This window comes from Cucumis melo, chromosome 1 (assembly GCF_025177605.1).
Source record: "Cucumis melo cultivar AY chromosome 1, USDA_Cmelo_AY_1.0, whole genome shotgun sequence".
NCBI lineage: Eukaryota > Viridiplantae > Streptophyta > Magnoliopsida > Cucurbitales > Cucurbitaceae > Cucumis > Cucumis melo.
The window spans coordinates 34436980-34452809 of NC_066857.1; the positions used below are offsets into that span (position 1 = coordinate 34436980).

At 30.6% G+C, this 15830-nt stretch overlaps 2 protein-coding genes across 4 annotated transcripts; both read right to left on the reverse strand.

Annotated features, from left to right (window-relative positions):
* Positions 1–240: 240 nt before the first annotated feature.
* On the reverse strand, positions 241–2753 carry LOC103499933 (cytokinin riboside 5'-monophosphate phosphoribohydrolase LOG1-like). Of its 3 annotated transcripts, none has more exons than XM_008463083.3 (7): positions 2198–2753; positions 1955–2052; positions 1819–1849; positions 1641–1740; positions 1443–1513; positions 1122–1223; positions 241–942 (listed from the first exon to the last, which is right to left on the reverse strand). In XM_008463083.3, exons 1-7 carry the CDS (start codon positions 2330–2332, stop codon positions 844–846), a joined length of 636 nt encoding a protein of 211 aa, XP_008461305.1. In that variant the 5' UTR covers positions 2333–2753; the 3' UTR covers positions 241–843. The 3 variants fall into 3 exon arrangements, with proteins under 3 accessions (XP_008461305.1, XP_050944183.1, XP_050944190.1); XM_051088226.1 differs by having other exon boundaries at positions 1080–1223; positions 2198–2750; XM_051088233.1 differs by having other exon boundaries at positions 1080–1223; positions 2209–2354.
* A 2608-nt stretch (positions 2754–5361) lies between these two features.
* MPG3 (polygalacturonase QRT2) lies at positions 5362–11719 on the reverse strand. Its single transcript, NM_001297518.1, is given in 9 exon segments — positions 5362–5854; positions 5950–6066; positions 7256–7364; positions 7464–7545; positions 7644–7851; positions 8395–8415; positions 8531–8698; positions 10919–11047; positions 11298–11719. Coding segments are annotated over 9 exon segments (1386 nt in total). The 5' UTR covers positions 11610–11719; the 3' UTR covers positions 5362–5614.
* Positions 11720–15830: the final 4111 nt, after the last annotated feature.

Consider the following 15830-nt stretch of genomic DNA (forward strand, 5'->3'; position numbering starts at 1 on the left):
AATTTAATTTAATTTTAAAGACATTGCCACAGGTAAGTTTTCATTAGGTAACTGGCTGTGCTGGACACATATAGGTGCAGCACAGCTACCACCCAAGTTTTTTCCCTTACATTTAATACTAAAAGCGGAGAGAATTATTGGCTCAGGGGGCCCTCATTGGTAGTTGGAATCAGTAATTTCCTTCAAGAACGGATGGCAATTAGACTCTCATTGTACTTTTCAGCATACCTTGCTAATAAATTCTAGAAAATAATGTGTTTTTTGATTGCATGATGGAGTAGGAAAAGATTGTGCAATAAGTTTAGTATGTCAATGCGAAGGAATTGTGGAGAAGAGAAGCCACTAGGAAACAAATGGGTCGCTCTTAGGGAGGGCCCCAGCTCACAGAAGCTCAGTGAATAAAGACCCAAAATCCAAAATACTGCAATCCACACATCACAGATTCCACAATGCAATAATGAATTTTTGCTGCACCTTGGTACAATGGGGCAAGTTGGAGGGTCTCTTCTTTTTGCAACACTACCCTACAAAAGTGTCTTCTCTTTATTTGCCTTTTGCCCACCTATTTTGCACCACTCAGCTTGTAGAGCTTGTTTCCCCTTGCCTTTTTTTTAATATAGTCAATGGCCTCATGAGAGAGAAAGATCTTACTATTCCATTGATTTTAATGGAATTTAATACAGGTCTTCTTTAAGGATCTACAAATAATTGATAAAGATTGAGGATCTTTGGAGAAAGATAACAGAAAGAGAGAGATTTGGTCTATCTTTTGGCAATCTCATTGATCAAATTTGAGCACACAACAACCGATTTTTATACAAATGGCATGATGGTGATTGAGATCTAAGATTTCATGGATTGCCCACTTTGAGTAGACTCTGATAATTGGTCCACTTCCCATCTTTGTCTGGGTGCAACCTTGTTATGGACAGCCACATACTCCTGCAAAATAGAACCAAAAATGTAACGACTAATCACCTTCTTTTCTTACCTTTTTCAAACAAAAGTATGTTTTCCCCCAATAATTCAGCAGCTCTAACAAAGCACCTTCTTCCCCCCCCCCCCCCCCCCCCCCCTACCTCCATTCTTTTTATCAGCTCATCAGCCATGTTTGCTATTACCACTATTTTCCTAGCTGAATTGTCTATGAAGCCTTCCTCCACTCCTTTGTCAAATAAGGCAAGCAAGCCGTCATAGTATCCATCCACATTTAGCAATCCTACCTGATTATACATTTTTCGAAACCGATAAAAGGTCAAGTTAACAATAAGCCACTCTGACAACATTTCTGTTTGTTGTTTTTTATTACTGGGTTTCAACGATACTTTCAAAATTTTGAATAAACCAAGGAAATAAAGAAGGGAAGTACTGAAAAATCCATCATATTTGTTTAGATACTCTTTTTTTTTCCAGAAAGTTGTCAATACAAATCCATATCTTACTGGCTTGTCATGAATTCCTAGCTGAGCCCAAGTTATCATCTCTAGTAATTCTTCCATAGTTCCATAGCCACCTAGTAGTCCAATGGATTTTGGATTTTTCATCAAAATTTTCAAGTTTTTGCTAATGAAGTAAATGAAATGAAACCCTTTTCATAATAAACACACAAAGACGCACAATCTTATAGTTCCTATTATAACCTGGAAGTGCTACAAATGCATCAGCATGTTTGGCCATTTCTGACTTCCTTTGGTGCATATCTGCCACAGTTTTCACTTCGCCGACAGTTTCGCCTGATATCTGCAAGTGGGGTTTCATTAATTTTACCAAACCATCTTACCTTCCATAGACCAAGAAAGGAAACTTGCAGATAAGTACCTCATGAGGCAAAAGTGCCTTGGGAATCACTCTATACATCATGAATGAAACAATAAAATTAGTCAACAACGTGATACTTGAACAGAAATGTAAATTTTAACGAAGCCACAATATTGGAACAAAGGCTGCAGCATACCCAAGAACATGACTTCCTCCAGAAAATACAGTTTTAGAAATCAAACCCATTAGGCCTACACTTCCTCCCCCATAAACCAAGTCTATTTTTTTCTCAACCTGATAACGCAGGAAGGAAAAGAATTAGGACCTAACAAACTTTTGTGGGAAAATGTTACAACTTAAGGAACAACGAGAAGAAGAAAAAGATTTAGAATAAATGGTAATTTCAACTTGACCATTTGATTAATATATTCTATATTACCAGTACTTTACCAAGCTCTACCGTGGCTTCAGCATATGTAGACTTGTATCCAGCTTTGCTACCACAGAATACACACACTCTTTTGAACCTTCCCAATTTCTGTTCACTTGTTGAGGATTGCCCTGTTCCCTCCATTCTCCACAGAGAGAGAGAGAGAACGCACAGTGAGAGGGAGAGGAAGAGTTAGGAGACAACCTTTGAATGTGTTAGCTTACTCTTTTTAATTCAGTTCAGACAAATCTTGTCTGCTTTAACATGAGCAGCAGATCTTCATTTGCTCATCCTTTTTTCTTCCAACACCAACAAAAAGCAGCCCACTCTTTAAATCCTTGCGGAAATTGGAACTCATGGCAATAAACTCAAACCCATTCTCTGACTAACACCTTGCTTTTATCATTTTGTTGTCCTCTGTCTCCCTCTCACCCTCTCATTACATGATGGGGCTCAACTTAATTACCCATTCTCTGTCCTAAGCTTTATATATAGGTCTGTGGAATCCTCAGACCTATTGCATTTATTTTCACAAAGGGAAGTATCAAACTAATTATAATAATTAGAAATGTAAATCAAAGGAGATAATGAGATTGATTCTACTCTTTATATTAGAGGTCTAAGCCTTTTTTTTGTCAATTTATTATTGTCTGTATCCTGGTTCATCTTCCCCTGACCTTTTGAGTTAATTGACTATGTTAAGATTAAAAGGGGAGTTCACACTTGTTTGCACTATGTCATTCCACCTATATTCATAAATGATCCTTGGGTGAGCAGCAAAATACTAATATATTATGAATGGTTGTTTGGACTATGGAAATAAATTATAAGTTAAGCTTTTGATGGACCATAAGCAACATAACTAGGTTAGACTATTTATAATTTAACTATTTGTTTTGTGTTTGTGGTTATAATTATTTGTAACAATTATTGAGATTTGAACCCCATGAAGCTTGCTTAAGCCAACTTGGTTTCCCCTCTTTTTCTTAATGCTTGCAAAGTCTAAGGGAAAACTTTCAAGATTGGTTAGAGATTCTCTTTTGATCTAGCCATTGTATTTGACACAGATGACTAATATTCATGTCTTATAGTTTATTAGTTTGACTTTTCAATCACAGGGCTCTGAATAATAGTTGGCCTGTTGTCTTATCAGGAACTTTCTTTCTAATTTCTTGTTATCATGTAATAGTTTTTATCCATTTACAACCTTTTGCAATTGAAAAAGATCACACACAGAGAGAGAGAGAGAGGTAGATAAAGATGGTTATGAAATTTGCTAGGACTGTTGAAAGAAAACAACTTGGCCAACCAAAAACACATTGTCAATTCTCTCTCTCTCTCTTTCTCTCTCTCTCTTCGATGTCAACTCCAAATATATCTCTAGGCTATTGATCTTACCACCAACATCACATGGTTGGAGCTCTGTCTTCCTCTTTCTTCTGAATTTAAGTGCAAATACAGTGTTACGATCAGACTGAGTTTTGTAATATGAGAAGCAGAAGAAATAGATGGTTGAAAAAAACCCTCGAGAATCTCAACTCTTTATTTGTGGTAAATTTGACTGTAAAATTAGAGATGGTTTTGGATTTATAGAATGTTCTGAGGAGCCATAGTTAGATTCTTCTCTCATGAGAGAGAGAATAAGGAAGACAAGGAAGGCATATAGATCTATTTGGATATTGTTTCATTTATCTTTTTGCTTTCCTTTTGCAGATTTAATGTGTAGAATTGGGCACCAACCAAAACAAAGGAGCAATCAGAAAAAGTGCCATTGAAAGTCATAATCATAATAAAGATGTAATTAACCAATGGAGGTCAGAGTCAAGATATTGCTTTTTCTAGTAAAGGTTGTGAAATAAAAGATAATAAAACAGAATCAAGCGATTACTAGTTTCCCCTATCAAGAAAGAAAAAACAAACACAGAAACAGCTCTTTCTATTAAAAAAAAAGGACAAAAAATGATAAATAACAAATGGTATCTGAGTTTTTTTTAAGTTTTAATTGTGTTTAATTAATAGAATATTGAATATGTTGAGAATTTAATATTTTATTCTAAACGTTTGTTGGACCTAAATGAGATTTTAACGTTTAAAAATCTACTAATCTGTTTTGACAACTCGATAAATTTAGAAGAGTTGAATTGAGTGGATAAAAAACTTATCAATAGATTTATTATCTCGTTATTTGCGTTAACTAACACTTTTCCTATAAAAAATTCATATTTTTTATATCAATATTCGTATTAACTTTCTTGTAACAATTATTGATTCAAACTTTTTGTGAACCACACATCTCGTTGGATACAAATTTAAAATCCATTAGCTACACAAATTTGAAATTTTGTTAATCATTACAGGGAAGAGAGAGGAAAAGGAGAGCTCTTTTATTACAAAAAGCCAAACACAGTGAAAAGCTATTGGATTTCCATTCTTCACCTTTCTGTCCCATCAGCAAATTAACACAATTTGTTCTCGTAAAAGCCAAAATCCATTGGGCTTGTCTTTTTATGGGCCATTGAGCCCATTGCAGCAATTTTCTTTGAAAAATCCGTTTTCTAGGACACATGCGCTCAAACGTTTGGTAAATGGTTAAAATCACATTGTTATATTCAAAATCATTGGAAAATATATCCATAGTAAGTCATAGGAAATTTTCTTTTTCTTGTCAATTTTGCACCATAATAAATATTTTAAATCACCCGATTTAGTACCATAGAAAATGAAAGATTCAAATCCACGTCTTTTGTTTATTGACACAATTTGATGTTAGTTGAGTTATGTTCAAACTAACAATATTTTACACTTTCGGTTCAGTATAGACGAGATTTGATCATATTTTATTTTTCTTTTTAATGAAGAAATCATTAATTGTTGCACGTCTCATTTGGTTTACATACATTAACTTTAGTTTTAGTTGTTATACATCTACGTTTTTCGCACAAGAAAGTCTTTTACTCATAAGCAACTAAAAATTGTTTGAAATGCAAAGTTGAACTTTAAACGCTTATATATTGAAGTTAGAAAGTCTAGTGTCGAAATTTTTCAATAAATGTGTAAATGACAATAAGAGAGAAAAATAGAGTTCCTGAGTAAATACGGAAAGTTCGATAATAAAGTTAGTTGGAGTCGAGATATTAACGATTACTATCACTTTTGAGATCTTTAGTAAAAAATACATATAAAAAAAATACTTTATTCATGTATTCTTAAATCTCCATTTAATGAGTGCTACAATGGATCATATAATAACCCCAAACAATAACCCTATCTTACATGTTTATCCCCAAAAGAAGAGAAAAAATAGTTATATCTAATTTGAATACAACGAACCACTAATCCATTTTGTCTAAGAAAAGTGTAAATTATTTTGAATATACAATGACCCAATCAAGCATTTGCAAAAATCGGATCCCCCATTTCTCTTCTTCATCCTCCTCCGCACTGTGGAGAAACCCTTCCTCTGTTCTTCCACTTGACATTTTTACAGGAAGCTTCGGCTTGGGCCGATTTGTCGTCATTTTTTCCTTTGTGAACCAGATTGATATCTTGTAGAAGAATCCCCTGACATGGGACGCTTTTGCTGCAATCGAATTTCACAGCCACTTCTGAAGCGCTTGTGCCTCTGATGTTCTGGTACATTACGTTACTCACCGCTACTGCGTCTGCCTGTATGGTATTTGATAAAATGTTTAGGAGATTCTTTTTTGTAAATATTGAAGTTTTGGGTTGTGCTGAATTCTGTTATTGAAGTTTTTGTTTACCTGTTGTGTGCATGGTTCTTTCTGGTCACAGTAGTTTTGATTTATGATTATTGGGTTGGTCACATTGTCCATCACAATGTTCTGGAATATTATGTTTTGTGCATACCCTTTTCCTCCCTGTAGACCAAACTTTTGGGTTAGAACTAAAATGATATTTGATTAGGTAATTTAAGTCCAAGCAAAATATTAAATTTAGCTGTCAAGTTGTGTGTTCTATAAGGGTAATGCTAATATTTCTTTTGGTTGGTAAAACTTCCACGTTGGGCTCTCTGCTTTTAACTCGTCTAGTTTTAGATCTTGAACTTTTATGAAGTCATAATTTTGTAAAAGCTTTCATTAATCTTAAGTTATTAATTTTGATAACAAAACCCGTTTCATTTGACTTCAAATATAAGACGTATACAATTTTTTGCACAAAGTTTGTAGACCAAAATTGCACAAAGATCAAAAGCAAACAAGATGTGGAAGTTAAGAAACCAAGAAAATAAGACTTAAAATAAATCAATTTCCAAGTTCTTTGTAAACAACGTAAGAGAAAAAGATGGGATTAAATCGTTCTCTCCTTCAAACTGTAAAAAATCTCAAAACATGCCATGCCAATTCCTTAAGTATAAAGAAAATCAAAGAAAGAGTGACAAGGCATGACCCATAGGATTTTTTTGTTGTTTATCTTGCTCTCGGGCAGAAACTTCCTTTCTGTATTGATTTTACTGGTCCACTATGTTTGAAAAAGCTTTTCAATATATTCCCATATTGCACACCTCAACTAAACGTACATTCATCTGACTCTAAAACATCTAAACACGAAAAAAATTCGTAGGATATTAAATTCTAGGTGGATAACCACCAACACCATGGATTGAACCCAGCCTCACCAAGTTTTTTATTGTACCCACCATTATTGGCCAATAGATCAATCCATTATGGAGCTTTAATACCAAATTCTTAGCTGACTGGTAGGGGAGAAAACAAACCAAACTTCCTTTTTCCCTCCAGGTCATTGACTTGTGAAAAAAATGATAATTTGTTTGGTAGGTTTTGAAAAGCACATGATACCTAAACTTACATAGGTATGTCGTTGGTCAAAAAGTAGAGGATTAAGTAATGTGCAGGTCAAGTTCTGGTGTCAAAATCAGCAGACACAAACACTGTTACTTTTGCATCCAGTAAACTTCTTTCATTTTCTGATTTTTAAGTCTTAACAAAGTGAAATAACTTTAATTTTCAAGTCAAAACAAGTAATTTTTACTGTTCTAAACAAGTTTTCTTTTAGCTACTCGTGGAAAACTTAGAGCAATCATTTTACCTGCCAAGTTTTAATTCTCACTCCATTTGACGTTCCTGAAAATTTTGCTGTATCAACCACCACATTAGAAACCTCTGCTTCAGATTTTCCAGCTCCCAAGCTTCCAATACTGCAAAATAAGTCAGGAAAATGAAAAAAAATAAACAATCAATAACACGAACCCCGTTGAATGAAATTATCTTAGATCTGGAGTTTTGTTATTTGGTACCTAATTCCATGACCTGGTCCACAAGTGATGCCCTTTGCTCGGACATTTTTCGATCCACTTACGATTGAAATGCAGTCATCACCTTCAAAAGAATACCAAAGACAAAGTTGAGAACTACCATAAAACTAAAAACGAGGCTTTGTAGATTGTATTTGTTTGAAGCTTTGGGAATAGGAATACCAGTCATTATAAGACAGTTCTTGATGACAATGAATTGAGTGCCTGTGACATGGATGCCATCAGTGTTGGGGCTGTTTCCTGGTGCATATATCCAGAGATTTAGAGCTTTGACATTGTTGCATCTCTGGAAAGAAAGATGCATCTGTTGTGCATTTCTGAACCTCAGCCCTTCCACTCTCAGATTGGTACATTGATAGAAAGTAACAGCCTAAAAAGTGTTGAAAGTATGAGAAAACAGAAACTAAGATTTCTCTAATCCGAACTCTAAATTTAGAGCTTGTGTAGAACGAATTTCTAAATGTTTAAAAAGATATTATATTATGAACGATTCGTAGAATAATATCTTTTTAAACACTTAGAGAGTCATTTCGTAAAAGTTCCTCTGAAACTATTTTGCAGATAGATTTTCCTTTTGCGTTTCTTTTATAATGTATGTTAGCATAATGACATATTTTAATGCCCTTAGTCCTCTCAAAGTTCCAAATATTTACGTTAATGTTTAATGATTTCAATATTTACCTAATATTTACATTAATGTTAACTTTTTTAGTTGCCAAATCGAACGTAACTCAATTGTGAGTACTAGTAACTATAAGGTTTGTGGTCTGAAGCCCCCTATCTCAATTGTACAAAAAAAAAAAAAAGACTTCATTGGTTAAACTTTATCTGTTCAATTTTTAAACAAGTTAATCCTAACTCAATTTAGTTAGGGTAAATGATTAATAACTTATGCATATGAGAATGAACTTACTGTTGGAGCTTCCTTGCAAGGCTGAAAAAACAAGAAAAAGAAAAAGAAAAAGGAAAATAAATCAGTGAATACACAAAAATAAATTATGATTTTTTAACGTAAGAAATTGAACTTTTGTTAAAATTGAGTAACTCACAAGAGTTTTATTGACTTTGCAGGAATTTAACCACCATTTCCTTCCATTTCCATTAATAATGCCTTTACCTTCCACTCTAAGACCTAACAAATTTTGAAATATAATCCAATGCCTTCTGTCTTTCTCATAATCTGATATATGTGGGGATGCCTTTATTGTCCCTTCGATCTTTCATGTTGGAAAAAAGAATTAAAGTTAATTATTAGGAGAAAATAATATTATTATAATTGAAAAAAAATGAAATAAGCATTGTATTGCGATAGAAATAATATATGATTCATTTTTAATAAATAAAAATAAATTCTTGAATCTATCTATGAAAGAAAATTTCTACTTTTTATGTTGATATTAAGTTTTCATTTTAAAATATAGGAATTTATATAGGGAAATTATTTTTAAAATGGTTACAACTATAGCAAAATATCATCGTCTATCTACGATAGATCAAATTTGATCTATCTATAAATGGTATTCTATCTTGATCTATCTTGATTTATCATAGATAAACTCTGACACTTTGTCATATTTTGTAAATATTTTCGTTTACTTTGCTATATTTGAAAATAAATCGAATATGTTCAATAAATTCTTACCAAACTATCTCACTTTTCAAGATAATTGCAATATTACCAGAGGGAAAATAAGCACGTGCCTTTGACATACAATAACAAAATGGAGAAACAATTGTATAAAGGAGTCATAGAGGTTGGTATTAGAACTTCATTTAGGAGACAAAAAGCCACCTTTTTTAAAAATTGAACAAAACCTAAACAAAAAAATATTTTATCAAACCAAAATATATAAATCCTTTATTTTGGATTGGATCCCAATTTTTTTAGAAACGTTTGTGTGGGTTTGATGAGCTCTGATATCATATTAAATAATATAGAGTTCTCAAAGTGAATTGACAATTAGAGAATAATTCAATCTATCTTATAATTATGAAGTCCTTTTGATTTTTCCAACGTAGTTTCCTGAACACTCTCAAATCCTAGAAGATGTCCTAAGTTTTAAGTAAAAAGTTATCAAATCATAGGTTTTTTTAATAAAAATATATACAGACCAATTTTTTAAGAAAATTATTTTAAATGACAAAACTGCGAAAATATTTACCAATGTAGCTATATTTCAAGTTCTATTAATGATAGATATTAATAGACTTTTATGTCTGTTAGTAACATTAACAAACACTAATAGTAACAGATAGAAACTTATAAATATTTTGATCCATTTTACTATATTGGAATATATTTTTTTCCTCAAACCAGTTATTAATGTGAAAGAAAAGACGTAAACCCAAAAACCCTCGAAACCTAGAAATCCCTACAATCTATAACTTTAAGTAAAACATTATCCAACTAAAGTTTTTTCTTTTAAAAAAAACTAAATACCTAAATTGGGAAATTTTTTTAATTAAAAAACCCGTTATTAATGTGAAAGAGGAGACATTCCTTACCATTGAGAAAAAAGTGAAAATGAAGAAGAAGACAAAAATAAAAATATAAAATATAAAACAGGTACTAAAAAAAGATCTAACAAGAAAAGAAAAATAAAATAAATAACAGCTAAAATACAAATAAAAATATAGAATTGAAAAAAAAATGTAATATTGTGCATAAGAGGAAATGAAAAACCGTTAAATAAATCAAATAAATATAACAATTATTAATAAATACAAATTGAATTTAATATATTTATGGTGAGTTATAAATTTACCATATGAAAAAGATAATCCTCCACACCAACTTCTACTTTTTAATGACAAATAGAAATATGAGTGAAACTCAATTATTATATATTTATTTTATTTCTCTTTTATTTAATGCAGTATATATAATTAGTTCAATTCAAATATACAACGTAAGAAAGTAAAATAGAATTTTCCACCTACCATTGTAAAAACTCAAAAAAAAAAAAAAAAAAACCCATATTTTGACTCATACTTATTTGTTAATTAATTTTAACAAAACTAATATGTGGCGACACAAATCAAATCAAGGTTATCGACAATTTTTATAAAAACTAATAAATTAAATCTTGTTTGATAACTATTTTGTTTTTTAAAGTTAAGTCTATAAATAATATTATTCTCTAACTTTCTTAAAAAATCAAGCTAAAATTTAAAAACTAAAAAGGAAAATGTTTTTTGTTTCTGAAATTTAACTAAGAATTCAACCAGCGTAGAAAGATACAAATCATTGGAACAAGTGTAACAAATAAAATGTAAAGTTGAGAGAGATTAAATTGATATGATTGTATATATATTTAAAAATTTGGTGGGATGACTTTGTAAAATACATACATATACATACATACATACATATACATACATACATACATATATATATATATATATATATATATATATATATATATAAATATAGATACCTGAAATAGAAGAGGAGAGTTACAAGGACCAGAGAAGGTGATTGGCTTAAGATGATAAACTCTATCACAAGGAACCAAAAAAATGGCATTTGTAGATGAACATGCGTCCTTCCATGTTTCTTTAAACGCCTGAAAAATTTTCAATTTCAAACACATTATTAATTCATTCAACATTATTTCACCTCCCAACTTTTTTTAATTCCATTGAAGAGTATTACTCCTATCAAAATGTTAGTAACTTCTCGTTTCCAACCATAGTTTTTTTTCTTTTTTCTTTTTCTTTTTTACGATTCTTTGTGTTAGTTGAGCCATGTTTGATAGTGTTACGTTGTGTGTCGTCTACAATTATTGCTATGTGTTCTTAAAGAAAATACCCCACCTCAGTATCGTCTTCTCCGTCACCCATTGCTCCGTAATCATCAACGTTGAATATCTCCGGTGATGCCAAAGGGGACGACACCATCTTCTCTAACCTTGTCCTCAACATGCTGGAGAATTCAGAGGAGGAGTGTTCATAATAATGTTGACCATAGTCTTCTTTATCACCACTGCTAATTGACGGTAGAGGATTATCAACATCAGGATACGAGCCAAAGCACGTCGAGAAAGTGTCAAAGTTGACAACGACGACAAAGAGAAACGTAAGAAGGGAAAGGCAACAAGGACGACGACCGAGTAATCCACGACACATATTGGGATGATAATTATGTGGGAGCTTTTAAAAGAGGAAATGGAGGTTGAGAGGGAGGAAAAAGGGAAGAAAAGTAGGGAAAGTTTTGATGGAATTGTGGGTGACCAAACTGAATGAAATCAAAAACATGAAATGTACTTTAAGATTTGTGGGGTTATTTATAGGAAATGAATGGAAGGAAGTTTGCTTCGGAAAAATTATTTTAAAAGAGAGAAAAATTTTGGTGCAAAAACATGAGTGTGAGGAAGTTTTGGATTGAAAAGCAAGAGATTGAGATGCAAGAATTGAGGTGGCCGGTAGCCGACTTTAGGGTTTTTATTTTTTCTTCTCTTTTTAATTTTCACTTGAAAATCAAATTTTAATGTTAATTCCTATATGGTTTAATTATTTGTTTATTGTTTGGGAGTACGTAGTCTAAGTTTAATTAGGTATTAATGCATGGATTTGCATGGACAAACCCTATTTGTTAATTAGATTAAAGCTGGCTATACTTTGGGGAATAATTTTTGTACTACAATTACTGTATACTTAAAACTTTATCTTAATTTAATACAAAAATATAGTTGTGTTTATTTTTTTAACATTATAATCTAGATAAATTCACTCTATATTTGACCATATTCCTCGAATGGGAAGGTTCTAATTTTCAAACTCTAATTATACATATATTTTTTGGGTAAATATATACGTTGTAGTTTCTTGTGTTACATTGTTGTTTTTTATTTGCATTTTAATTATTGTTTTAAAAGTTTCAATTTAGTTCCTTTTTAGTTCATGAATGAATAAAAACGTAGGAGGAAGATATCAATTAGACCATTATAATTAAAGAATAAGATTTGTAAATTTTTGCAAAATTTTAATTATGAGTATTTTTGTTATTGTTTTTATTGTTATCGTTATGACTATCATTATTGTTATTATTACAATTGTTTTTTTTTTTGTCAATTCTAACATCTTTATTATTATCGTTACTAATACCAATTCTAGCTACTTGATCTTTAGAGATAGAGGTAGCGGTAATAAGAACACTAATTTTGATAAAATTCATAATTTTAAGTATATGTAATAAAAAAAACAATCCAATTATATTTATAATAATTCAAGTTCGATTACCATTTATCTATCAATAAAATTTCATTATGATTACATCAATTCTTTATTACGGTTTGGATAAACATGACTTATATTCAAACCAATACCAATAGAAAGTTAGAATTGTTTTGTTACTCATAGAAGTTTATTTTATATGACATATGATGTGATCATGAAATGATCATCTTTGAAAGGCAAAAAGGGTATTCAAATTACATTTTTGTTCTTCCAAAATTGTACTTTATTTTTTTAAAAAAATAATGATTTATCTAGTTCCACTATAAGGAGAGGTTCATATTAATTAATTTCCTTATAAGAAGGAAAAATTTCAATTGAGAGAAAAAAAGTAAGAAACAATGGAGAGTATTTGGCTTTAGGGTTTATGTTAGGTAAAATTCAGTTTTCAGTTATATTTTCAATAGGGGAAAAGAGTATTTGGCAAATTCCCACTTTTTAGTTAAGTTCCTTTCACAAAATAATGACACCAAAAACCTTTGACAATCACATTCAATAGGCTTTCTTCTTCCTTTTTTAGAACTAAATTAAAGTTTATCCTTTGTTTTGCATATGTAGAGGCCAACTATATAGGACCAAATAAGTCAAATTTTTGACTCGTACGAAACTTTTTCCTTTTATTTTTACAATTTAAGATCTATTTGGTAATCATATTTTAAAATTAAGTCTATTAATTCATTTCTATTTTTCAACGATCATTTACATCTTTCTTTAAAAATAATTGAATTCTTATTAATTAAATACTAAAAACAAAAATAAGTTTTTAAAAGTATTATTTTTTTAACTTTTAAATTTTGGCTTTTGTTTTTTTAAACAAATGATAAAAGATATATAACGAGAAAAAAATGTGAAGGTAGAAATAGTATTGATAGACTTTGAAATAAATTAAAAAATGAATCATTTAAGAAAAAAAAAAAGAACAGTACAATCAAAAGAGTTTAAATAAATATGAATTTTTGAAAAACATTTTTTTTCTAATCCAAACAAGTTGTAATTAATATTACAAAAGAAAGAAAATAGTTATGAAATGGAATTTAAATAAATTGCTTTTGAAAGGAAAATAAATAAATAGATTTTGTTAATAAATATTATATAAATATGTTGTGACAATGGACCAAAACTACACAATATTTTGCGTTGTAAAGTTCAAGAAAAGAAAATTATGAGATTGTAATTGTTTTTGTTTCTTCCTTATATGCAATGCGTACAAGTTAAATCCCACTAAATGAATTGGTTAATAACAAATCTCTTTGAATTCATTAGTTTTCTCAGAATTAAAGCCTACGTCTAGACTTTCTAAGAAGATTATTAATTATGATACAATTCATCTCTTTAATCACATACCATTAGTTTTTATTTTTCTAAATTACTACTTTATCCTCCTTTTTCAAACTCTTTTTATTCGATTTGTTTTTAAAATAAAGATCGAATTTACGACCTCTTTAACATAAGTAAATATACTTTAATCATAAATACGTTCGTGTTAAAGATATTTTTACGTCAGTGTCGATCTTGTGTTTATTTTGTTAATTAAACAAATATGGATATTAACAATTTTGTATATATATTAACAATGTCACTTTGTTAAAATTTTCTATACTAAATTTATATATTTATATATATATTAAGTTGGTTAATCAAAGTTGTGCCAAATTTTACTCACATAAATTAAAAAATATCAATATTCAATGTTGAAACTGACACATATTGTCAATAAGCGTTTAGTTCAACCGACACATATATGTATATGAAGATAAGAAGTTTTGTCTCATATGTTCAAATAATCCCCTATTCCAATTTGTACTAAAAAAATATTCTTAAATGTTTATTTTTATGAAAAAGTTACGATGAATGTAATGATCACGGTACAATATTAAAAGAAAATGTCTACGCTACCGTGTCGTAGTGCTAGTAAAGTTGGGAATGATATAAAATTCTATCCAAATAGTAGAGGATGAGTATATGAAAAATTGCCATATGGGTGTGATAGTTTGAAAGAGAGGGTTGGAAGGGTTTGTTTGGTGAGTTAGGGGAAATTGACAAAGTTGGGTAAAAATTAAAATGGGAAATTGCGTGGTGGGTTAAATGAGAGGAAAAGAAGACCCATAACTTTGAAACTTGGCGTGAGTGTATATATCATTTTGTGTAGAGAAGGTATAGGCCATGGGAGTGGTTCATGATGACAGGTAGGTTTTGGGTTTTGTGTTCTCACACATTATTTACCATAATCACCAAAGGGATGTCTCGAGAGTTGGTCGATTTTCTTTCGTAACAATTAGAACCATCTCGTTTGAGGCTCATGAAGGTGACAAAAGTCTTGTGGTTGGCAACACGTGCTATGTTAAATCGGTATGTAACGAAATTAGAGTCGTGAATAGACTACCTTCAATTGAAATTTTTGTTAATTTTTGGGTTTTGATCTTTATCCCTGAGTGATATTTTACTTATAAAAAAAAATTGATGGTTAAATTGTGTGATAAAAAGAAGTTGAACTTAATTTATTCGAATCTCATGGGTTTATTATGATCTAGAAAAAAATTATTCTAACGAGTTATCATATGAGAATAATACATAAACCTGAAACTTAAAAACATTTGATTGGTTAATATTGACAATTTTCTGATTCTTTGCTTTGCTCAATCAAAGATGGTTTTGGAGAAATTCATTAAAGTACTTTATTATTGAAGTAATTAAAAATTGAGGGTTAATGATTTAAAAATTTTATAGTTTTTGAAAAGTTTCATTGAAGTTCTATAGTATTTGGCGTAGTTGAAAATTAAGGTTAATGATTATTTGGAAAGAATTTGATATATATATGACTCCCTGCCAATGCAGAGAGTATATGAAATTTTGATGGTTGGAGATTTTTTAGTAGGAGTGATCATTGTTCACTCGAAGCCGGTTTAGTAAATGTTCAAATCGATCTCGACATTGATGAGTAAAGGGGGTCCGTCGATCGGTTTAACACTTAAAAATACTTTTTTGAAATTCTCGATTTGAAACATTTTAAAACTGACCCTTCTCATTTTCCGATCGATCGACTTCAATTTGGTTGGTAGACTCATTTTTCGGTTCATCATGTTCACCGCTAATTTTTAGGTTGCTTTCAATTTT

Excerpts from the sequence above, each read along its gene's own strand:
- LOC103499933 (XM_051088226.1), bottom strand. The coding sequence starts at position 2,332 with ATGGAGGGAACAGGGCAATCCTCAACAAGTGAACAGAAATTGGGAAGG. Across the intron at positions 2,053-2,197 it reads TAGAGCTTGGTAAAGTACTG|GTTGAGAAAAAAATAGACTT; the intron begins GTAATATAGAAT and ends CTGCGTTATCAG. Across the intron at positions 1,514-1,640 it reads TGCATTTGTAGCACTTCCAG|GTGGCTATGGAACTATGGAA; the intron begins GTTATAATAGGA and ends TTGGACTACTAG.